This window comes from Hyalella azteca, unplaced genomic scaffold (assembly GCF_000764305.2).
Source record: "Hyalella azteca isolate HAZT.00-mixed unplaced genomic scaffold, Hazt_2.0.2 contig5438, whole genome shotgun sequence".
NCBI lineage: Eukaryota > Metazoa > Arthropoda > Malacostraca > Amphipoda > Hyalellidae > Hyalella > Hyalella azteca.
The window spans coordinates 240,281-265,699 of NW_025935628.1; the positions used below are offsets into that span (position 1 = coordinate 240,281).

Genomic DNA, 25,419 nt, shown 5'->3' on the forward strand with positions numbered 1-25,419 from the left:
TCTGCAATCCGTCTTCCTGCCATACATTTAACTTCTCGCTCGATGCTATTTCATTGCGTGCTCCGCTCTCAGAACTTTGGATGTCGTATGTTTACTGATACAAAGAAGGCTGAGAAAACTACTACTGTATAATGTAATTATACTACTGTAATGTAATTATACTACTGTATAATGACTGCTATGAATAGTGGTTCATGTATAAAATAAGAGCACTGTATAGTGTGTGTGCTTAATACTGTCTATTGTATGCGTTAGTAGATATTTAGAATGCTAAACATTCAACACATTTTTTAGGAAATCAAAAAATCTTCATAAGCTTATATTTCAATATAGTTTGAAAAATTTCAATAATGTGAGCTGTATACGATGGTCCTACACAAGTGATTGAGCCCTGGATCACTCCACTAGCAGCGTTGCAGTCGCCACCCTAACAAAATTTAGAGTCGCCCCAGCTTCTGGTATCCCAAATCAGAAGCTGCCGCGTCTGTAAATTTTCACTGGGTGCAGGCTCTCATCACCGTCTTTATCGTGGACACAAGCGATGCCTGATTATATGCATCATATTCATGTATTTGCAGGTATTCAATGAATCTTTATGCGGCTAAGAAATGTGATTTGTATTCTTCCTCTTCCTTAAGATGTATTTGCAAAGAAATCCTGATTTACGTCCCTCAACGATTATTTTATTATGACCTATTTTGTTTCTGTGATATAATATACATGATAAAACGCTGTGTAAAAAAAAAGAAGATAAAACGCTGTGCTTTACTTCATGTGAATGTTAAGTAACCGTTAGTTAACCTTCGTGTCTGGTTTTGAATATAATTTATCTTGTTTATAAGTTTCATCTATGGTTATAACTATAAGAAGGTAATGGAAATGCTGCCAACAGGAGAACAATAAATTTTTGAAAAAAATGTCTTGAGCAATACTCTGCACTGCAGACATAGCTTTAGCTCAAAGTTATCCATCATACTTCATTTATCCTTGAGCAGTCGTTAGGTTACTCAACTCTGTCTCAGAAATTCGCGTCATGTGCACAATGAAGACATCGCTTTGATGAGTACACTGGGCGTGGGCCGTACATATTGTGTCACTGGAGAGCACAATTTAGGAGCCGTAGAGCACTCAGTGGTCTCAGCACTTCAGTAAATCTCAGCGATAAGTCGAGAGCAGAGACCTGACCAGCGTCAGGCTGACAACTAAACTTGCCTTGACCAGCGTCAGGCTGACAACTAAACTTGCCTTGACCAGCGTCAGGCTGACAACTAAACTTGCCTTGGTGTCGCACTTGAAGCTCTCATTGCAATGTTGCTGCTGTGGCCGCGTGTTCAGCGACTACTTAACTTCCTAGCTTGCAAATATACGAGCTCGACGTAATCTCGCGTGGTGCTTCGTGTTCTTTTTATTGCGTTGTTCACCGAGCATCCAATTAGTTGAGGTAGATTTGTGCACTTCGGTGCTTCCGAGGCAGGAGTTTGGTTCAATTGCTTTATTCGAGGACTGTTGGTCTCTCGATTTATCATGTAGGGAGAAAGAATTTCTCCTCTAAATTTAGTTTTCCTACTTAATTCTTCTTCCTAAAGACTTTATTATGCTGGATTCTTTCTCTTCACGTACGTGGTATATATTTTAATGAGTCTTTCTTCTCCATTGATACTCTTTCCTGTATGGTCCTTCTCCTATACTTCGGATGCGACCTTCCTTCATTATTGCAACTGTAAAATATATTTTACAGAATATGGGATAAGCTTTTTTGCCATGGACGATGTATTCGTTTTTACTTTACTTTTTTTTGTGTGAAGAATATTCATTTTTTAGGCCAGCAATACAGTGATATTTTTGCCTTTGTTTGTTACGCATAAGTTATTTGATTCAGTCTAATATAACGAAATAGTACTACTAGTATTATTATTTTCTTGTGTGACGAGACGTTCTCTTTCATATCGGCGTAGACATTCGTTAACCATGAATAGTTCAGACCCTGCAGTTTGCAAGAATGGCACCGTCTATTAAAATTTCGAAATTCAAACTGTTTCCTAACTTTCTGAGTACGACGGACGGATCATATTTGCCTACTGTTATAATTTTGGGATTTTTGGTGAACGTTTTGGTATGTAACGCAGATAAGAACAAGTGATGGCCGGTGCTGGAACATATCTGACACCTGCGCATGATGCGCGGTGCAGCAGGCCGTGTGAGGCGCGGTGCAGCAGGCCGTGTGAGGCGCGGTGCAGCAGGCCGTGTGAGGCAGGCGCCGTATTAACATGTCGGAGGTGGCAGACATTCAACTTGCTGAGCTCGTCCGACTCCTAAATCCTCCTATCAAACGAACGCCGACTAATAAACTTACCTTCCCCCTCCCCTTCCTCTCTCCCCTTCCTCTCTCCCCTTCCTCTCTCCCCTTCCTCTCTCCCCTTCCTATCTCCCCTCCTCTCTCCAGTTTCCCCTTCTCCTCCCACTCCCTCCCCATTGCTGCAGCTTCTCTATATCGCTTGGTTCAACTTTTCTATGTATTATATATACCAACAACACCGAAAACCTGTTGGCATCATTAACATCACCAACGCCACCCAATAACCTGCTAACATCACTAATATCACCAACAACATGCACACATCACCATCATCACCAACAATAGGAAGAGCTTTTCGTGTCTCGTGTATCAATCGAGACACTAGTGATGTTTAATGCACCTTGTTGCTGACGCTTGATTGCTTCATAAGTAAAACTTTTATTTATTGCAGTAATAACTCGAGTTTCTTTTCAACACTTACATCTATTTCCATTTCTGAAGCTTTGGCTTTGACGCTTCACTTGGTAACTATGAATTGTGCTGCGTGAAATACCACTCAAAAACTCCTTAAAACGAATCTATATACATTTTCTGAACATCGTGGACTTAATGTCTTGGTTTATCTTACACTAAAATTATTATTCAACTCTGTCTATATTATTCGATGCATAATTTATCCCTCTTCGACTTGTAACGCAATAATCTTTTATTACAAATACTTCTCTTTTTGCAGACCCGCTGCATGCTGTTGAGGTTCTCTGTTTGCTAAAATTTACGCTTGGTTTGGGTGCACGAACTGGTTTAAACTTAAACTCCATCCCTGCATGCTATCACACCAGCACAGCTGCTTCTAACTTACTGATAACTACCAGCAATAATCGACACTCAATCAACGGATGTTTGACGCACGAGCTTCTGACGAGGCGCTCAATTTCAACAAAGATTGAGCGACGTTGCAACTCAAACTTCAATCGAAGAGCGCGAAAATTACCTTGAGATCATCGGAAGAAGTTAATGTAAATCCCGCAATTACTTAAGATTCTTATTGCTGTGAAATAGAGACGATGGACTTGCCTGAAGGCTGGCACGCAGGCTGCCGAGAACGGCGCCGAGATACTAGTGTAATGGCCGAAATTGAAGCAATTGATGCCTGATAAGAGTTGAGCTAGAGGAGCTATGCAGCAGTCACAAACACTTGAGCATGTCTGGGGGGCTTTTGAAAAACAAGCTTGCTGTGATGGATCACTTCCCGACCCTACTGATCAGGACGATTGTGTGATAGCGATCACTCGAACCTTCCAGTTTACGGGACCACTGACAAGCCGTTCATGCCGACACGGCCACTTTATTCTGCAACGAAACTTGATCCCAAAAGGGAAAAATTTGTTTTTTCTTGACCCTGACTGGAAAATTTTGTTTTAACTTGACCTTTACCTGGGAGAGTGTATTTTAACCTGACCCTAGTTTGGATAGTGTGTTTCAACTTTACCAGAACTGGGGTAGTTTGTTTGAACTTGATCTCAACTGGGGAAAGATTTTTTAACTTGATTCTAACTGGGAAAGTTTGTTTCACCTAAACCCTACCTGGGAAAGTGTGTGTTTTACCTTGACCACAACTTAGAAATTTTATATAAACTTGCTCCCCATTTTGTGAAAGTTTCTTTTAAATATTAAATTTATGTTGAAGCATTTCGCCAAGCCAGAAAAATATTGGCCTTAGGAGCTAACTCGATCGCATTTCACTTCAGAAAAGTTGACCGAAAGCGTCGGATCGCTATATGTTGATTCAATTCAGTAAGCAATCTTTGCACCCTATAGCTATCCTATATAGCTTCGCGTACTTGATTCAATCTTCTTATCGCATTTGTTTTCGGCATCGTTTGAATATTCTAATGATCGCACTATAACTGATGTCTTCGACGTTGTACTCAGTGATTTAGTATTAAGAAATATTCCCTTATAATATTTTGACTATTTTTCGTTGTTCTGATTACCCTTTCGTATTCGGTAGGATATTTCCTACATTTCTGCCGTTATCGCCTAGAGATTTTTCAACGCCTTTTTTTTATTTATATCTTGCGCTGAATTCTGAGCATTTTAGAGGCCAAAGTAAAGTGATTCTTCATTTCTCACCAGGAATTCATTTTTTCGGGAATGCTCAAGACTTCAAAATCAGCATTAAGTGTGTAGAGCGCATTGCGATTCCCTTATGTTAGGTGGTATAGAGGAAACCAAATTCTTGTAATGTACCGACATTAGATGGTTCGTTGTTCATTAAATCTAGTTCCGACAGGTGGTAGGCTCGAACAACTTCAATTTGTGTCGGCTACAAATTTTCTGTCGTTATAAAAGCAAATTGAATTAGGATGTGTAGCTATCAAACGAGGGGTAGCTTACTAGGTTTTTAATAGAAATTAATAAATGAAATGTTTTGGAGCATCCTATATCTTTTTTTGTATGCGCCGTTTCCAGTGCAGGCAATTTTTTTGTAGAAAAGTTTATTATTAGCGAATAATAAGCTACCGCCCATTGAACCGCTATCATAGAACCGCTGGATGTGCAAGCGTCAGCGTTGAAGTGATCCTTCATCTTAAATAAGGTGATAATTACATAGCCAAATCCATGAAAAAATCTACCCCAATTATAAAGGATGGAATCCCTTGAAGAAATTTAATGGTAGGAAATTGATGACTTCCGCCATGGCGACGGATGCCTCATTTATAGAGGGAGGGGTGAAGCGATATCCCTTAGGGGGATGAGGGGTGAAGCGATATCCCTTAAGGGGATGAGGGGTGAAGCGATATCCACTAGCGGGATGAGGGGTGAAGAGATATGCCTTAGCGGGATGAGGGGTGAAGCGATATCCACTAGCGGGATATGAAGCGAAATCCACTAGCGGGATGAGGGGTGAAGAGATATCCCATAGCGGGATGAGGGGTGAAGCGATATCCCTTAGCGGGATGAGGGGTGAAGAGATATCCCATAGTGGGATGAGGGGTGAAGCGATATCCTCTATAGGGATGGGGGTGAAGAGATATCCACTAGCGGGATAAGGGTGAAGTGATATCCTCTATCGGGATGAGGGGTGAAGAGATATCCCAAAGGGGGATGGGGGTGAAGCGATATCCCTTAGCGGGATGGATCGAGAATAATCCAGCCTAATGAAGGATGACTGAAAAAGCTGGAATTTACCTACCTTTTCCCAATTAAAAAAATTCGGCGTAAATTTCATGGTGAGCAATTATTGTAAATAATTATGTTTTATCAACAGCATATGAAATTCTTAAGCCTCATTACTTTAACTTTCATTGGAATTTTCATTATCTTATTTATTAATCATTAAACTCTAAGTAATTAAGTTAATGAACACATTATTTAATTAGCGTAAAATAAAGAAGTTACGAGCAAGCTTGCCTAGTCGTGCCCCAGATAAATAATTATCCCAAATCACGTTAAGAAAAAGAAAATTAACCAATACGCAAGAATACAGGCCGTTTAAACTTTCATTTTGCTCTGAAGTCCCTTTTGACTTTCGTCTCAAAATATGAAAGAAATTATTTGTATATTGTGTCTTCTCGAAGTCTTACATTTGTACAATTTGAAGACAAATTTCAAATTTTGGACCAGTTCTTTACTCGCAGTTTTACAATATTAATGGAAACACACGTATCAGGCCACACAACATCGTGAGGGATGTTGGTGGTATGAAGGAATGCTGAGGAGTATGTATGCGGGGATGTTGGTGGTATGAAGGAATTACGAGGAATGTTGTTAGGATCTCACCGGCGCCCCGCTGTTGTATGCGGCGACACGCACGGCGCCCGCCGAACATGTGAAGCGGTACCGTGTCGTGGCGGTACCGTGTCGTGGGGGTACCGTGTCGTGGCGGTACCGTGTCGTGGCGGTACCGTGTCGTGGCGGTACCGTGTCGTGGTGGTACCGTGCCTTAGCGTAATAATTAATCTCAACATAAATAACTAAGTCTTGATTCAACCAATCAACAACCGTCATTAATTAGTTTAATTATTAATTTTAAATGTGCACTTGTCGACCTTGCATGTGCAAGGTCGAAACTACCCTCAGCAAGCGACAAGCAACAGCATCTTGCATCAGCGTGCCCAAATGAGGGCAAATAGACGGAACACGTCCAACGTTACATCCGACGACGACTCGGAGACGGAGGACGACGAAGGCGGCGCATCAGCGTGGCCTTGGACTAGGAAGTCCCGAACTCATCATAAGGTCATAAGGTAAGGTCATGTGAAACATGATGTCGTAGAACTAACTATCATCATGGAAGTCTTGCGAGTTCGTTGCCTTGACGCAGCGCTGTCACCATATCAAAACCGGGCGCCTTGAGTGGAGATAACAGAGCATTGCTTATCGGATAAGGTGGCACGGGGGGGAGAGGGGAGTGCTCAGCAAGAGGGGAACCAAGGGGGAGAAGAGGGTAGGGGAGGAATATGTGGGTTGGGGTAGCAGGGGGACGGGTAGGGTAGAGCGAGGCTGTGGGTAGAGCAGGACAGGGTGACGGATAGAGCAGGACAGGCCGGGGGACGGTAGAGCAGGGCAGATCAGGGGTATGGGTAGAGCAGGACTGAGCAGGGTAGGGGTATGAGTAGAGCAGGACAGGGGAATGGGTAGAGCAGGACAGGGAGGCGGGTAGAGCAGAGCAGGACAAAGCAGGGTATGGGCAGAGCAGGACAGGGCAGGGTATGGGGCAGAGCAGGCCAGGGAAGAGCAGGCCAGGGCCGAGCAGGACAAAGCAGGGTAGGGGCAGAGCAGGGCAGAGGTAGAGCATTAAAGAAATATAACCTACTGCCCTAAAACCTTCCGTAAAAAAAGTTAAAGAAATATAACTTACTGCCCTAAAACCTTCCGTAAAAAAAGTTAAAAAATATAACTTACTGCCCTAAAACCTTGAATAAAGTCAAAGAAATAATGTAACTAAAAAAGCTCAATTGAAGTCGCGCTGACACCGAAGCGTGGACAGCTTCACGCTGAGCTGACAGGCGCTGACACTCGCAGCTGACAGCGTCATACTCGCCTACACGCCTACACGCTGCCCGCGACTTGTGCTTTGACTGTACCCACAACCTACACGCTGCCCGCGACTTGTGCTTTGACTGTACCCACAACCTACACGCTGCCCGCGACTTGAGCTTTGACTGTACCCACAACCTACACGCTGCCCGCGACTTGTGTTTTGACTGTACCCACAACCTACACGCTGCCTGCGACTTGTGTTTTGACTGTACCCACAACTGGGCACGTATACTGGGGTACTGCGGGCATCAGGAACTGTGCAGGGGCATGTGGAGTAATGGCATGGAAAAGATGTGCATTCCATTACATGGAATAATGGAATATAATGACGTGGAATGAAATGGTTAATTAGTCATATGGAATTAAGGAATGGTATGGGTTTTTGGTCATATGGAAGTTTGGCATGGAAAAGAAAAGGAAATTGTGCATATGGAATAATTAAATGAAATGAAATAGGCAATCTGTCGTATGGAATAATGACTTAGATGGATAATTACAGATAATGTTATATAACACACTCATTCGCTTCCTCATCTTCTACGTATATTGAAGAAGAGAAGTACGTTTGAAGTACGTATCCTACGTACCTCTAAGTAATTTTGATTTTGGTGCAGGTCAGTGCGGTCAATCTAGGGTCAACGGTGGGTGAGGTGTGACCTTCAACCTACACCACCAACACCAACACCACCAACACCCACACCACCAACACCCACACCACCAACACCCACACCACCAACACCAACACCACCAACACCCACACCACCAACACCCACACCACCAACACCCACACCACCAACACCCACACCACCAATACCAACACTCACACCACCAACACCCATACAACACTCGTTGTGTTAACACCCGCCGACGTGTCGAGTCGTGCGTGTGTTGCGAGATGCGTGCGATAAACAAGGCTGAGCTTCGCTAAACGTCAACAGCCGCGCTAAGAAGGACGACAAGGAGTGATAACAGTGTTATCTGCACCTAACGTCACCCCCCACGGGGCGCGTGATGGGGGGATTAGGACAAACTGGGACACTCGGTGCGGCTGAGACACGTGGGATGGCTGGGACTCAGGCATGGCTGGGACACTCAGCATTGCGGGACACATGACATGGATGGGGCACATGGGATGGTTGGGACACACGGTATGGTTGAGACACACGGTACGGTTGGGACACACGGCATGGTTGGGACACACGGCATGGCAATCCCACATAGTACGGTTGGGACACAAGGTATGGTTGGGACACACGGTAAGGTTGGGACACGTGGCTCGACCGGGACTCCGGCACGTGTGCGTGGGACACGGGACAGCCCCCAGCTATGTGTTCAAGTAGAGGATGACCGCTCGCTAATTACCCGCTATTTTCGTGCGCATGCAGGCTGCTGTATACAAATCGGGTCACTGCATGTGTTCACACCACGCATGAGTACATCACACATCTGTTACGCATGAGTACATCACACATTCATGGGTTACGCTTGTAAACATCACACGTGGGTTCATGCCCACTTCATCCGGCTCCCACCAATTTCTCCTTGTATGTTTGGCGAACGTTTTCATTGAAAAATTTGATTAATATTTCTCAAAGAAATGAAAAATTTTTCTCGAAAATTTGGAAATTTTCTAATAAATTCTTGTACATTTATTTTCCTCTCTTTGTATGTTGAGGATGAAATATTGGGCTTGCAGGATGCCATAGAGAATGTCTATACTTTTAATTGGAAGTCTTCTAACTTTATAAGGGAAATTTACTGATACTACTTTTTGAATGCATGCCTATAATGAATGGTCTAACCCGGGGTCTCCAATCCTTCAACTCCAAATTCCAACCATATATATGAGGAGTATATAAGGAATTCTAATTTCTTAAGACCCCATTCTTTCTAACTGTGCTGGCAACATCAGTGTAGATAGGCAGCTCTTTCTCTCATTGGTCTAGCATCTTTTACAATTTCTTCCAGAATGAAACAATGTCTTCTCCGGTATGATCTGTAGATTCCTCACTAACTCTTTTAACACAATAACTTCAAAATTTATCATCTCTTCGGGTTTTATGTCGTTCAATTTTTTACATCCAGCCTCTGCCATCTTTAATATGTTTGAACGATTCTTATGAAGATGGATCCTAATTTTATTCAATAATTGAACGAATAATCCAATTATTCATGATACTGAATTAATCAATGACGGCTATTTACACACAGACTTTGCCTCTTCAAATGAAGGTAAAACAAACTAAAATAAGTTATTTTTAAATTGTGATACATTTATTTACAAAAAAAAATTAGGATTGGTCTCAACTAAAAAATATATCTGTTTCAGTAAAAGTAAAATTCTAATCAAGTTAAAATTTTGAAATTTTTTTATATGGCCCGGTTTTTATGTAAGCCACGCGCTTAACGCACTTCAATGCAGTTTTTTGATCACATTAAATAAAGAGAACTTATACTGTCCCTCGATTATGATATTGTATGTTTGTGTTAGTTCTCCACGTTTGTGTGAAACTTTATTATGTAAGTCTGTTCAAATTTATTCTTTTCATTAATTTTGATTTTTTTTATTTGTGCAGGTAAGTTTCTCAATCACCTGGGCAAAGGCAGGTGAGTGTTTTGCAGCCCTCGTGAAATTACAACGGAAATCAGAGAACAAAACCGCAGATTTTCCTGCTCTTTTTGATATTATGTACCGATAGCAAAAATAGTTGTCATTGTCATATTATAATAAATATTATGAGCGCTTTCACTCCGTGGTGCCGCCGCTTTTGTACCATAGACCTCACGGTGTTAATTCTATATGCAGCTGCCCCTCGTTAATCCAATAACAATTATCCACTAAAGAATTTATAGATTATTCGACCGCAAATCTCATAAGCGCATTCGTTGTTAATCCGACCTTCACCAACCGTCCTTTGACACTACCGGATACACTGACGAAATGTTTAAGCTGAACCACCGCCGCTGTTCTGAATACACTGAGGAAAGTTGGAGCTGAACCACCGCCGCTGTTCCGAGTACACTGAGGAAAGTTGGAGCTGAACCACTGCCGCTGTCCCGGATACGCTGATACAGCTGTTCCGGATACACTGAGGAAAGTTGGAGCTGAACCACCGCCGCTGTTCCGGATACACTGAGGAAAGTTGGAGCTGAACCACCGCCGCTGTTCTGAATGCCCCAAGAGTTCATCGGAGTAGTACTCAAGATTCTATGCTGCTTAGACATTAAGAATTTTATATGATAATATATTTAATTGTTATCAATTGTTTCGCGCAATTGCCGTAGAGTTGCAGCGGCGTTGTAGGCTATACCCCACCGTAAGCTGTGCATTCAAATTTTCGACCATTTTCGCGGTAATCCCAAGTTCTTTTATGATGAAACTGAGTCATAAATTCAAAGCATTTGGTCGCACGGCACACGGAATTCGCGGGTGGGTTTACGATGTCACAAATGCTGTTGAGTATCTCACCTCCGGTGACCACACAATAGCCGCATTGCACTGCGATATGAACGAATAATTGTAGCTTTTGTCCTCCATAATGAGGGACGTTAAGTCCAGAACCTGAGCCCTGTTTCAAACGAAATATTTCTATGGGCTTCTCACGTACATCAACTTGCGTATGCTTACCTTAATTATTAAACGAATACGCGTATACAGGAAATATGCTATTAGTTACGCTCGTACCAATAACGTTATACAGCATTTATTTGACCCCTCGAACACTCATCCCAATCGATGATGTTTTTATGCTAGAAACTCGTTATGAGATCAAATATTTTCACAAAATAAAGTAACGCTTTCTTCAAATTTCAATCAAAGATATACAGTGCCTGTCATTTACAGTCGGCACAAATGAATGAATCTCATACAGCACAGTCTCCGTTATTCACACATGCGCCTGTATGTGGTGCGCAGCTGTTACGAATTTTTCGTGTTCGTCGTCGTGTGTGGAGAGGATTTTACCGAAAGCGCTTGCGATAATATCGTCTTTTTGTGCGATGAAGGTAAACAAGCTTTGTGCTTAGCGGTACCTCTTGTGCTGCTCTGTCCTACCTTTTGCTGCTTTTGTTATGTAGGACCTTTCTCCTCCACATCCTTCTCTCTCTCTCCCCGTGCCCCCACATATGTGTTTCTCATAAAGATCTTTTGACAACTACTTTTTTTTTCTTCGCTCGTATTTTCTTATTCAAAATTTTAGCCAGACCATCGGCGGCCGCTCACCAACATATGTGTTTCTCATAAAGATCTTTTGACAACTACTCTTTTTTTCTCTTCGCTCGTATTTTCTTCTTCAAAATTGGAGCCAGACCATCGCCGGCCGCTCATCGGCCACCGATATATCGCTTGTAATTTTAAAGGCTGACCTCTTCCTGCCACCCACGTAGGCTGGGAACAATAAATGCGCTGCCAGCTGAACGCCATGACGTCATAAAGGCACACATTACGGTTACCTTGGTAGACTTATAAGCGTCTCTGTAACTGAAATATCTTCACCTTAACTTTACGGTTTCTGATTATTAAGAATTCGATCAAGTAAATCTCAACTTTCAATATTGCCTGGCATTACCTCGCCCATTTAGAGTGAATGTATAGTGGGAGTTTTTCAGTATTTGACTGGGTAAAAAATGCAAAAAGATGCACATTCCTAATTTCAATTGCTTACTAGTCATACTTGCTGTTTATTTCATTTGCGTGTTTGGGTTCTTGTACAATTTATGGTGAATTCATATTCATAAATCACAACTGTCTCGAATCACGGCATTCACAACTTACAACTATCTCAAATTACTGCATTCACTGCGTAAAACTATCCAAGATCACGACAATCCCAGATCACGACTGTTCCAACGTCCGTCTCACATCGAATTCTAACATGGCTGAAACACCAAAATCTTAAAACTGTCCAAAACCACGACTGCTTCAAATCACGATGGCCCAGACACCGTTTAACATCAAGTCTGCGTGTCCCTTTGACAGCAACAAAGACCAGCAATTAAGAGGACGCTGAGGTGTGTTTTGTACCTCATATAATGGCGACATACGTTCACCTGCGACACAAAGTAGACGAGTGTTTACCGTCACATGGCGCAGTGTGACATGCTTATGGTTGTGCCATATCATCATAATGTTGTAATGCAGTGTGTAGTGACAGCGTGCAGTGATACAGAGAGCAGTGACGCAGTGTGCAGTGACAGCGTGCAGTGATACAGTATGCAGTGGCACATAGTGCAGTGACACAGCGTGCAGTGACACAGCTTGCAGGGACACAGTGCGCAGTGACGCAGAGAACAGTGACACAGCCTGCAGTGACACAGCGCGCAGTAACACAGCGTGCAGTGACACAGCGTGCAGTGACACAGCTGGCAGTGACACAACATGCAGTGACACAGCATGCAGTGACACAGCGTGCAGTGACACAGTGTGCAGTGACACAGCGTGCAGTGACACAGCGTGCAGTGACATAGAGTGCAGTGAAAGCTTGCAGTGACACAGCGTGCAGTGACACAGCGTGCAGTGACACAATGTGCAGTGACATAGAGTGCAGTGAAAGCTTGCAGTGACACAGCGTGCAGTGAGTGCAGTGACACAGCGTGCAGTGACACAGCGTGCAGTGACACAGTGTACAGTGACACAGTGTACAGTGACACAGCATGCATTGACAGCATGCAGTGACACAGCGTGCAGTGACACAGCGTGCAGTGACAGCATGCAGTGACACAGCGTGCAGTAACACAGCGTGCAGTGACGCGGTGTGCAGTGACATAGAGTGCAGTGAAAGCTTGCAGTGACACAGTTTGTGTAGATGTAATAACCCTGCTTATCTACTCGTTTGCTGTAGTGATATAGCCTAAGAATAAATAAACTCAGTTGGAAAAGAATGCAAATTATATTGAATATATTCTCACCTAGCTTCAGTAAAATATTGACATATTGCCTGTCAAATGTGGGCCCAGTCTGATGAATTGTAATAGTTATCTTTCCCTGCATCAGCGAATAAGACCATTAAATATTAATTCACCTTGTTAGAGCAACAATAATCATATATTTAAAAAATCTAATTTTTATTATGTATAAAGCCATTTATTTTTGAAATGCTCCCCCCTCCCTATTTCCTTGTGTGTTAACACAGGTTACACATACACGGTTACACATAGTGACACACCCTGCCTTGAATGAAGCTGTATCTGTTCATATCGTTATTGTCGAAAAAACTCCAAACTCAAGAATGAAACACTCGTTTACATGCGATAGACCTCCTGACATTTCCAATGAATAAATTCACATTTACCTACAACAACGTACGCCGATTATCGTTTAATACGTTAACGTTAAAAACGTAGCGCCATTTCGATTAGTGCGCGCCACTTCCATGCGGCGCATCTGGCGCGCCATGATATGCCTCGTCTCATTATCTTGCTGCGCTAACGACTTTTTAATCGCTCTTCGGTCTGTCCCGGCCAATCCTTCATTAAAGAAATTTGTTGCGGTGATCAAACCGTTTACTTTCAGCCATTCTTGTGGCTTTTATGTTTATACCTACAATGTTGAGATCTTTAGCCGTTCTATCATAGGCCACCTGTAAATCGCCTGTGATTTCTAACATTGTTTTCTTTCGGTGCAATTTTTTAACATTTCTTTCTTCCTTTCTTATATATGCGAGTATGCATATGAAATTTGAATTATAAAATATTTTTTTATGGATCCTAAACAATATTTGGAGGTTGCAGATACAGGTGAAGACCAAACCAAGTGCACCGTGTGCTGAGTGCACCGCTGTACTGAGCCTGGTACAGTGCACCGTGTGCTGAGTGCACCACTGTACTGAGCCTAGTACAGTGCACTTTGTGGTGAGTGCACCACTGTACTGAGCCTGGTACCGTGCACCGTGTGATGAGTGCACCACTGCTCTGAGCCCGGTACCGTGCACCGTGTGATGAGTGCACCGCTGCTCTGAGCCTGCGTACCGTGCACCGTGTGCTGAGTGCACCACTGTACTGAGCCTGGTACCGTGCACCGTGTGATGAGTGACACCTCGGAAATACGACAATTTATCGCATATATCACTATGAGTGTATAACTTACGACAACCTTAGACTAGCATCTCTGCAGGTCCACATCCCCCCCCCCCTTGGTCGATACTCTCCCCCTCCCCCAGAGCGGTGATCTATCGTACCGGTCACTACACTGACCGCCGCTAATTAGTGCCGTCTTAATGACACGACCATTACCTGATAAGCCCCATGTGCATGCTTAAGCACAACAAACCGGACGCCCGAGAGAATGTTTAACAGCCAATCATTATTCAACATTAAAACGGAACCATATTATCGTATGGTTATTATTAACTTTAGAAAGGTTCAGGACAACAAACCGGACGCCGGAGAGAATGTTTAACAGCCAATCATTATTCAACATTAAAACGGAACCATATTATAGTATGGTTATTATTAACTTGAGATCTGTTCAGGACAACAAACCGGACGCCGGAGAGAATGTTTACCAGCCAATCATTATTCAACATTAAAACGGAACCATATTATCGTATGATCATTATTAACTTGAGATCGTTTGAGATAGACTGGCTGCCACTTTGATTAATCAGTGGATTTCTGAGGGCGACTCACACAATGTCCATGATGAATTGAATTCCTTCACTATTTAGAAATAAGTGAAGTAATAAACACTGCCCAATTAGGAAGAACTATGATTATGGCAATTGTTCTCAATTGCAGATCATGTGACAATTGTTCTCAATTAATTTGTGACTACACAATGTGGTCACAGTATGGATCTTGTACAATGTATTCCTACAAATTACGTGTTCCTTAATTGTGTGTTCTTAATCTTCTGGTTGCGATTTTGAGGTAATTTTGAGGGAAAGAGGTGAGAAAATGGAAACGGACGGAGAGGGGTAGGGGTAGTGAGGGAGGAAATGTATGTGCAGGGGATTAGGGGGAATGGTGTGGGGCAGGGGATTACTGGGAATGGTGGTGCAGGGGATTACATAGAAGGGTGGGGTATAAGGGCTTAAGGGGAAGGGGTGGTGCTTCGAGTCATCTGTCTTGTGTGACCCAAACAAAGTTTGACGCTTAGCACTAATATTACCAGGGCGACAAAAGTCCGGGGCTTCCGCGCGGGGAAGACGAAGGGGATGAAGAGAGAGGGTGGGACAGAAGGGGACGAGAGGGGTAGGTAGGAAGGGAAGTTGATGAAGGGAGCGCAGGGAAAGTGAGGGGTGTGAGGGAAAAGAACCATAAGGGTGCCTCTTATTAACAAAGAATCTAATAGGGTGAATCCATGACAAAAATTTAAGCACATTCAATTTGGAGGGAATACGTGAAGCTTCGTAGGCAGCTTCAGTGGAGTGGATAGAATATGCGTTCGCGGCGCTGGTTCCTGTAGCTGAGTGCGTTGTGTGTGTGTTGCTCTTGCTCATAATCTTACCCATTTTTATATATTTGTTCTTTATTCAACATACATCACATACACAACATGAGTATCACACACTAACACAACTTACACGCGTCACCCGCTATACAACACTCACGCTCACTCAACATGCATGCACCACACACATCACCACTCACCTCATCATCCCTATACACTCTACCACTCATGTGCGTGTATGATTTGTATACAGGTTTTCACACGCCGAAGTCTCGTATATTTTTGTGTTGTCTGGGCGGGTTTCTACTCGACTGCACCTGTGTCGGGAGGCTCTCAAGTTACACGAAGCTTCATGTCCGCGCTGAATAAAACAGTAAAAACAAGCCTCTGTGTTGCCGCTACCTTGTCTTGCTTTGACAGATAATCGTCGCTAATGAAGCGATTAAGGCGAAATTTTTCTCCACTTCACAACGTAGTTTTTTTTTTGTTCATATTTTTTGACGGGATAGAATATACATCAGACGGCAGCGTGTCCAGACTCGTACATCCCTTCCGTGGGACCAAGGGAGATGAGCTCTTTTATTAATTACTTTAAAATTGTTTATTCGTTAAAGGATTATCAGTGACTATTCTTTATCGTACAATTAACTTGTTGTAGTTAACTCTTATTTAGGTAACTCGTTGCGAACATTTGTACTCGTAATCTAACTAATGCTTGCCGCCCTATCTTCTGCGCATGCTTATCGCCATCAAATTAATCTGGAAAAGTTTCATGGAATTTGTTAAATTCGCAATAATTTCAATTTTGTGTGCTAGTCTTTGCAGTTATTTTTACAAAATATTGTGTGAAAACTAATTTGCTCTATAATGCGCTGAATTCAGGAACCGTGGAACAAGTGATACTTATGATTTGTGGTACCAAATACCAGGTTGCAATCGTCATTAAAAACATTCTTTTGGATCCTCAGATTGTTGTTTCAATCTTTGTAGCCATCAGTTTCAAGCATAAGGAGATCATTCCAATCTTCCAATCATTTCAAACATAAGGTGATTATTGAAATCATTTCAAACACAAGGTGATTATTGAAATCATTTCAAACACAAGGTGATTATTCCAATCATTAGGTAATTATTCCAATCATTTCAAGCGCGAGTTTCCAACAAGAGTGGCTTGTTTCATCGTTCCAAACGTAATTTCCAAACATGATGTACATGTTTCAATCATTTCAAACTTGAGTTTCTTACAAGAGTTTCCTGTTTCAATCATTTTTTATCTGTATTTAATGAAGTGGCCGTTACATTTGCCTCATAATAATTGGTCATATATACTCGTATTTTAGGCATTTTCTAAAGGTAATTATTTATCCGATTAGCTCGCACACCAGTTCAAATATAATCAGTTTGCTTCTACCGCTCGTTAATCAAGATTATGTTTTATTGCTTATTTATATTATATTGCTGTTACACGGTTTCGTTGATTTAAAAGTTTACGGTTTTTGTTTCGTAGATTTAATGCTTGTAAAGATTGACATTTTTATTCGACATATTCAGTGCATATTACATACATACATTTATGCAAATATCGTGCTATTTTTTTATATGAAACATCTTCTGATGCCGATGAGCCTGGTATCATTTTTATCTACCTGTATTGTATAAATTTAATTATATTAGTTAAATGTAAATGAGTTAAATAAATTGACTTTATTGAGCAGATCGACATCCTTGCCTTGTACGTGTCTCAGTGACATCGTGCATGGTCGTGAGCATTCACGGGAGTGAGCACGCGTCATTGTATCATGTATCATGCATGCACGGTGATGGCGCATCATTGTGTCGTGTATCATGCACGGTAATGGCGCATCATTGTATTACGTATCACGCACGGTAATGACGCATTATTGCATCGTGTATCATGCACGGTAATGGCGCATCATTGTATCGTGTATCATGCACGGTAATGACGCATCATTGTATCGTGTATCATGCACGGTAATGACGCGTCATTGTATCATGCACGGTAATGGCGCATCATTGTATCATGCACGGTAATGGCGCATCATTGCACCATGTAATCTATATTAGCATCGCAGGTAAACATCATCAGGGCAGAGGTCGCTGTCGATGCAATTAATGATAAGCGCCTAGCATCAGCTGAGCGTCATTAGGCAATACCGTGCGTCACTGCCAGTCCATTCATGAGTAAACTGCCTTCATGTGACGCAATTTTTTTTTGCAATTCATATTTGCAAAACCCATTTTATTTGCTTGAATAAAGTGCAAAGTTTGTAGAAGTATTAGTTTAAATACTCGTCTTTATAAACTTGCGTGATAATTTAACTTGTCGACATGATATTTGTGAGCAAATCCAGTTAAAAAATTCGCTTCATCGTAAAAGTTTAATTTTTCATTTCACTAACTAAGTAAGCTTTTTGCGTACAGAAGGACGTATATTGCCATAACTTCGGCTATGACATTGTTGCGTTACAAATTATGATAATAATAATTATTATTGATAATAATTCAGGGGGAAGATTTTCAAAAGCGGCAGAAAATATTCCTAACGATCGAAGCTCTATTCAAACAAAGTTATTGGATCTGGAGAACGACAAATACAGTCGTATAAGATGTATAATTAAATATCTAGTGTTATTAAAGTACTCCATTTAATTATACAAATTTATCCATCTCAATCAAAACTTTGAATCTAGTCATTAATCTTCACTGAAATTTACCATTAATCTTCATAATTACGTGTCGTTATGACACCTTTCATTTTCTTTTCCAGTTTACATATGCTTTAATTTCGACATAAATATTTCTTATGTACTTATTTTGTAGCTTCTATGTATCATGTATACGTTGTCGCTCGCATCGTCTATACCTATTTTGTCTTATTTTTTCACATTTCACTGCAACTTTTAATGCTCTTTTTTACAATTAAATTTGAATACAATATAAAGCAATGATAAGACTAGCATGGCCCGGATGGCTCAGTCGGTAGAGCATCAGGCTTTTAACCTGAGGGTCCAGGGTTCGAGTCCCTGTTCGGGCGGCACATTTTTGCCTTGCGCTGCTGGAGAAAATTAGACTTTGATGTTAAACTCTGTCACCTGAATGGTGACAGAGTTTAAATACTCATCTGTGTATTTAAATGGTGACATCTAATACTGTGACACTCACAGTATTAGATGTCGAACATTATATCACTATAACGCCATGTAGTGTTTGATGTCAAACACTGTGTCACCATAACGCAAGCAGTGTTTGATGTCAAACACTGTGCCACTATAACGCATTGCAGTGTTTGATTTCAAACACTGTGCCACTATAACGCATTGCAGTGTTTGATTTCAAACACTGTGTCACTATAACGCAAGCAGTGTTTGATGTCAAACACTGTGTCACTATAACGCAAGCAGTGTTTGATGTCAAACACTGTCACTCTAACGCCACACAGTGTTTGATATCAAACACTTTGATGCGTTGCAGTGAACTCACTCGGTCATAGATTATAGTGAAGCGGTTGTGTAGCTGTCACTCATTATCTGTCTCGTACACCATTATTTTAATTTCTGCACGAAATAAATATTGCTCTTTACCGGGATGCCAATTTTAGATGCACTATGTAATCTAGGGTACATCGTGACAGGCTTCATTGAAGCAGCTTTTTCGCTTTTTTGGCGGGTGGTTGAAGCCGGCGATGTCATTCACTAAACTCTGGTCGGCTGTCTTTGATTTCAAAAATGTTTGGTTAATTTTTTTTTCAATCGACTGTCTTGAGGTAAAATATTAAATCAGTTTTAGGACAAGTAATCGAAAGATATTATTTTGTCGCTTAGTCATTGACTCATGAATTGCCATGGAGATAGGGTAAGGAATATTAAAGAAATTACAAAAAAAAATTGGGAATCTAGCGTTCAAAAAGAATGCACAATAAATTATGAGAGAAATTTACATTTTTTGATAGAAATTAAATAAATTACTTTTTTCCTACATTTTTTACTTTTTATTTTTCGAGCCGCAGTCAATGTTTATGCATCAGCCCTCAGATGGGCTTAATGTTATTAATATTATTAGTATTAAAATTATTAGTAACTCGGTACTCTAATTGACCATTAATTAACGTAATTTAATTTTATTCATCTGATCATTATTACGCTGGTTAATGTTGTATAGATGATAAATGTTTTTCCGGGTTACGTTGACTAAAAAAATATACATTCATAAAATTATTATTAACGGTACATAAGATACTACAAATAAAAAAGAATATTAATTATATGCATGAAAATCTACTCGAGATATCTAGATTTAGGTCTATTAGTAATAGGCCTACGTAAATAGTTGTGGCAACCAGCAAGAAGTTTGGTGTTGAGCCTCAGCCACATGTGGTGCACAAAAACACTTGCGCTCAAAATATTTTCTGATGACTAATGACTAGCAAAAAATATTGAGAACTTCAGGAATCTTCTATGGGAAGGCCTCAAAAAGCAGCTTTATTTATATATGGAATGTGGAGCTCATAAGCGTTCTTGTGTGCTGGTTGGAGAATGTGTAGTTTGAGTGAACTGTATAAGCAATGTGTAGTTTTAGTGAACTGTGTAAGCAATGTGTAGTTTGTGTGAACTGTGTAAGCAATGTGTAGTTTGTATGAACTGTGTAAGCAATGTGTAGTTTGTGTGAACTGTGTAAGCAATGTGTATAGTATGTATGAACTGTATAAGAAATGTGTAGTCTGTGTGAGTGTGGTCTCAGTGAGCGCTGTTCAAATCATGTAAATTATACTAATAATGAAGCTTTAACGTCGATCAATTCGCTGATATCAACACAAAATGACGTTATACGTTCACTAATACAATATATACATTAGGCTTCTTCAATCGCAGGGTTATTCGTCTAAATTATTACAAAATGTAAATGCAAATAAATTGCCAATGGTGAAATTTTTTGGCTGTTATCTTTGCTTTTAAATTTTTAAAATTCTAAGACATTGTGAATTTCCTGGTCATTTCCTTTGCTTTTAAATTTTGGTTTTACGTGGGTTATCCAGATCAAAGTATATATGAATAAGTTGATCAGATGATGAGCTGAAGAAACTGTTATAATAAAATTCTAATAATCAGACCAACATGGCTGCCAGCTTACGATGTGTGACTGTTCGGTTCGAACGTCCATCATCTTATGATAATGATGTGATGCAGATATGGGACGTCAGACAATAATGATGTGATGCTGATATGGGACGTCAGACAATAATGATGATGTTACGTTATCGCTGGCTATCATCACACGCAAACTACACACACACGGTGTCTGTAAGTACACACCTGTCACACATACACACAGAAGAGTGTCTGTATGACGGCCATACAAAGCATGGATGTCTCCACCGACAGCCCAGGAAACTGAGCGTCCGCACAGCCGCTCATTACCCTACACCATGCGCATCATGCGCATCATGCGCTGCACCATGCGCATCATGCGCTGCACCATGCGCATCATGCGCTGCACCATGCGCATCATGCACTGNCCCCTCATCCCCCCTCATTCCCCCCTCATCCCCCTCACCCATCACCACCCCCGCGGCGCGCCGATGCTATCGCTAAATTAGAGGACCTGCGCCGCCGCTCTCCCTGTCTCTTATACACATCTAGATGTGTATAAGAGACAGGCACTGCACCATGCGCATCATGCGCTGTGCCATGAGCATCATGCGCTGCACCATGCGCATCATGCATTGCGCCATGCGCATCATGTACTGCCCCGTGCGCATCATGCATTGCGCCATGCGCATCATGCGCTGCATTCACTATGCCATGCGCAGCTACAATACGCAGAGCCGCATACTCAGATGGCGGTGGCCGCATACTCAGATGGCGGTGGCCGCATACTCAGATGGCGGTGACCGCATACTCAAATGGCGGTGGCCGCATACTCAAATGGCGGTGGCCGCATTCTCAGATGGCGGTGGCCGCATACTCAGATGGCGGTGGCCGCATACTCAGATGGCGGTGGCCGCATACTCAGATGGCGGTGGACGCATACTCATATATGTGTAAGTGCAGCATCGTAATTTCATCGACCAATCACCGTCCAGGTTCTAAACCTGCCAATTCTAGACGATACCATCGAAATTTACGAGCATCTTAGAACTTACTGCGAACATAAAAATTGTTTTGATTTTTTCGTGTGATTTTTATCCATTCGTGACCACGTATCGGGATTGTGCATCATCCGCTCATATCGCGCGTTCGTATCGTGAGTTCATGTTGAGCTTTCGTATCCGGAATTCGTAATGCGATTTTATGTCGTAAGTCCGTACCATGAATTTGTATATGCGTTCGTTTTGGGTATTCGCATCACGAATTCGCGTTGCTAGTCTGTATCGTGCATTGCGGTAGTTAACTTCCAGTATATATAAGACACGTATCCTACGTTTACCGTTACGCGTCACCGTAACTCACGGACATACTGTAACGGACAAAAATATACCGTGCACCGTATTTTCCAAGCAAGAAATGGATAATCTCACGCGCATATTTATGGTTATTCCTTACGCGGAGAAATGTGTGCGGCAGACATGAGCATTATCGCGTAATATATTAGATGGCATGTGCTTATATAGACACGAGTTATCAGACACTGCACTACCCGCGTGACTCATGCTTCATATATCATGAAAAATCAAACAAATATGTTATATCTAAATAGGGGATATAGGGGACTCATGCTTCATATATCATGAAAAATCAAACAAATATGTTATATCTAAATAGGAAATATGGATGTGACTCGGAGTAAGTGAAGGTGAAGTGACTCAAGAGGATGTGTCAGGAATATGGGTCAAGTACGATACGAGTATAGGTACTTATATTATCAGTCTGCTTAATGTAAGTTCACAAGGAATTTAAAAGCAAATAAAACGCCAAGCAAATTCACCATATCGATATTGAAAACGTTTCGGAGTCCAGCTCCATCATCAATTCGACAAACTAAAAATTAATAAAATTATTTTACTAGTCAAAATTTTAGGATAGACTATAAAAAAAATGCTAAGACAGGAACTATACTATTCTTTACTTGCTCTCTTCTGGTTTGGTTAAATATAGCGATCATGACACAGCGTTATTTTTGTTATCACTACAGGCAGGGTATGGGTGGCCGAAGAAAAGCCGACGATCAAGTGCCTTATGAACATGGAGTTAATATATTATGGCTTCATCAATAAAATCTGCCGAAATTATATGAAGAAATTAACGTGTGTTTCAATGAAGCCGCGGATCCGGGTTCCATTTGACTAGATTTTCAGAACACGTATCATGACTTTGATGTACACGTATATTACCGACACAAACTCACGATACGCAAGCATGATATGAGCTTATGGTATGAACTTACGATTTGCAATCTTCGGTACGGTGATCGTGAGAATCAAGTCGAGTTCACATCGAGAACGCCAGCTGGTGCCACGTACGAAAAATTGCGAATACCGATCCCAACTGAAGGCAACATGCTCGATAGAAATTCCTCCGACATCGTAATGACTTTCGCCAATCATTGTTCAGTTTAAATCTTTACTTGCCAATCACAAACCTAGGAACTGATTACCCTGATTTCACTGCTAAGGCTAACTAATACGTTACTACAGTGCTGAATAATCTAATGATTAAGTTAACAAATCATCGATGATCGTTAACTATTCAATAACGATGGCTTAACTAATCCACTAATGGAGCTAACTAATCTTCTACTGAAGACATTAACTGAATGCAAGGAATGCTGGATAATAACTGATTGTCAGGAATGATGGACAATAACTTAATTCATGTAGCGCAGACATAAATCTTAATTCATGTAGCGCAGACATAAATCTTAATTCATGTAGCGCAGACATAAATCTCAATTCATGTAGCGCAGACATAAATCTTAATTCGTGTAGCGCAGACATAAATCTTAATTCGTGTAGCGCAGACATAAATCGATACGGAATCGTTTTTTTATTCGCGTGGCCGTTCAAGGAATATGCAGACTGCCACACGCACTTATGACTGCCGTACAAAGCTTCGTGCATGTTCTTCTCACCTCCTTACATCACTTTCTTTTATCCCCACCGTACTAGCGGCGCACCGCGGCCCTGCACCGTCCGTACCAGCGGCGCACCGCGGCCCTGCACCGTCCGTACCAGCGGCGCACCGCGAATCAATATTCTTTTTGCTCGACAATACCAACATACGAGTAGAAGTGCTATGCACTAGTCCGTTCCCAGTATATCTGCACCAGTACCTGCACCAGTACCTGAACCAGTACCTGAACCAGTACCTGAACCAGTACCTGCACTAGTACATGCGCTAGTACATGCGAACATGCACTAGTACATGCGCTAGTACATGCGAACATGCATTAGTACATACGCTAGTACATGCGAACATGCACTAGTACATGCTAACATGCACTAGTACTTGTGAACATGCACTAGTACATGGGACAGTACATGCACCATCATATGCACCAGTACATGCACTGTACTGGTGCACTATACTGGTACATCCCTCCCCCTAAGGGGTAATGTGCTCGGGGCGGCGATCACGTCATGGTCGTGGGGCTGGCGTTTAGCGCCAGCTGCTAATGGGTAATGGGGGGACCTTTACCACCTCTAAGGGCAAAGGTGGAAACTTTATCAGGACTTGATGCGGCCTTAAAGGGCTTATCACCTGCCTGCGTGATGGCTGGCTGGCTTAACTGGCCGACTGGCTTGCCTGGCTGACCAGCTCGCTGGCTTAACTGGCTGCTCAGATGGCTTAACTGGCCGACCGTCTTGCGTTATAATTGTATTTTAATATCTTATTATCGTCGTTTCTTCAGCCATAACCAGCACGTCTACGATGTTCGTAACTTCTTACGACGTCGTATCTCCCGCCATCCCAGGCGAGGCTGGCGAACGAAGCCTGCTAAGCGCTGGCAGCAGCAGCGGCGTTCGTCTCACGACTTACGACATCGTAAGTTTCTGAGCAACTTCCTGCTCAGTGTAGAATATTTGGATATGCGTCATTATTATATACCATACGTACGTTATTAATACGCCTTATTTATACCATATTGATAACATAAATAGGCCATCTGTGCACCATAAATATGCCATGTGTACGCCATATGTGCGTCATAAATACGCCTTATGTACACTATAAATTCGCATTATGTACATCATAAATGAGCATTAATTGCGCCATCAATACGCCATAAACACGCCATATGTACACCACGAATACGCCTTATGTACACCATAAATGTGCTTGATATACGCCATAAACATGCCATAGACAACCATATGTATACGTTATATGTACACCACGAATATGCCATAAATATTACATAGTACGCCATTGTACGCCACATTTGCCACACAATACGCAGCATGTACGACAATTTTCTAGCATAAAAAAAAACAATAAAATAAAAACAATTTGAATTATCTATAATCGTAGCGTTGTTGTTGATGCTCGTGAGGGTTGGAATCGAATTTTTTTATATTTTTGTGTTGCTGAATTTGCTGAGTTTCCTTTAATATTGACGTTTTTAGTAAAAAAAAAACATTCTTCGTCTCAAAAAAAGTCATCAAATTGCCCATCGTCTTCCCTGTTCTCCCTCCTCCACTTCCTCCCTCCACCGGCCCTGCATCCCCCTATCT

At 41.7% G+C, this 25,419-nt stretch overlaps 1 protein-coding gene and 1 non-coding gene across 2 annotated transcripts; one reads left to right on the top strand and one right to left on the bottom strand.

The window, feature by feature from the left end:
* Nucleotides 1–4,937: 4,937 nt before the first annotated feature.
* On the bottom strand, nucleotides 4,938–7,097 carry LOC108682529 (leucine-rich repeat extensin-like protein 3). Its single transcript, XM_018171715.1, has 3 exons — nucleotides 6,633–7,097; nucleotides 6,080–6,241; nucleotides 4,938–5,366 (listed from the first exon to the last, which is right to left on the bottom strand). Exons 1-3 carry the CDS (start codon nucleotides 7,095–7,097, stop codon nucleotides 4,938–4,940), a joined length of 1,056 nt encoding a protein of 351 aa, XP_018027204.1.
* An 11,616-nt stretch (nucleotides 7,098–18,713) lies between these two features.
* Trnak-uuu lies at nucleotides 18,714–18,786 on the top strand. The gene has a single exon. It is a non-coding gene; the product is annotated as a tRNA-Lys (tRNA).
* Nucleotides 18,787–25,419: the final 6,633 nt, after the last annotated feature.

Excerpts from the sequence above, each read along its gene's own strand:
- LOC108682529 (XM_018171715.1), bottom strand. The coding sequence starts at position 7,097 with ATGCTCTACCTCTGCCCTGCTCTGCCCCTACCCTGCTTTGTCCTGCTC. Across the intron at positions 6,242-6,632 it reads AGGCGCCCGGTTTTGATATG|GCACGGTACCACCACGACAC; the intron begins GTGACAGCGCTG and ends TATTACGCTAAG. Across the intron at positions 5,367-6,079 it reads CATACAACAGCGGGGCGCCG|AGGATATCACTTCACCCTTA; the intron begins GTGAGATCCTAA and ends TCATCCCGATAG.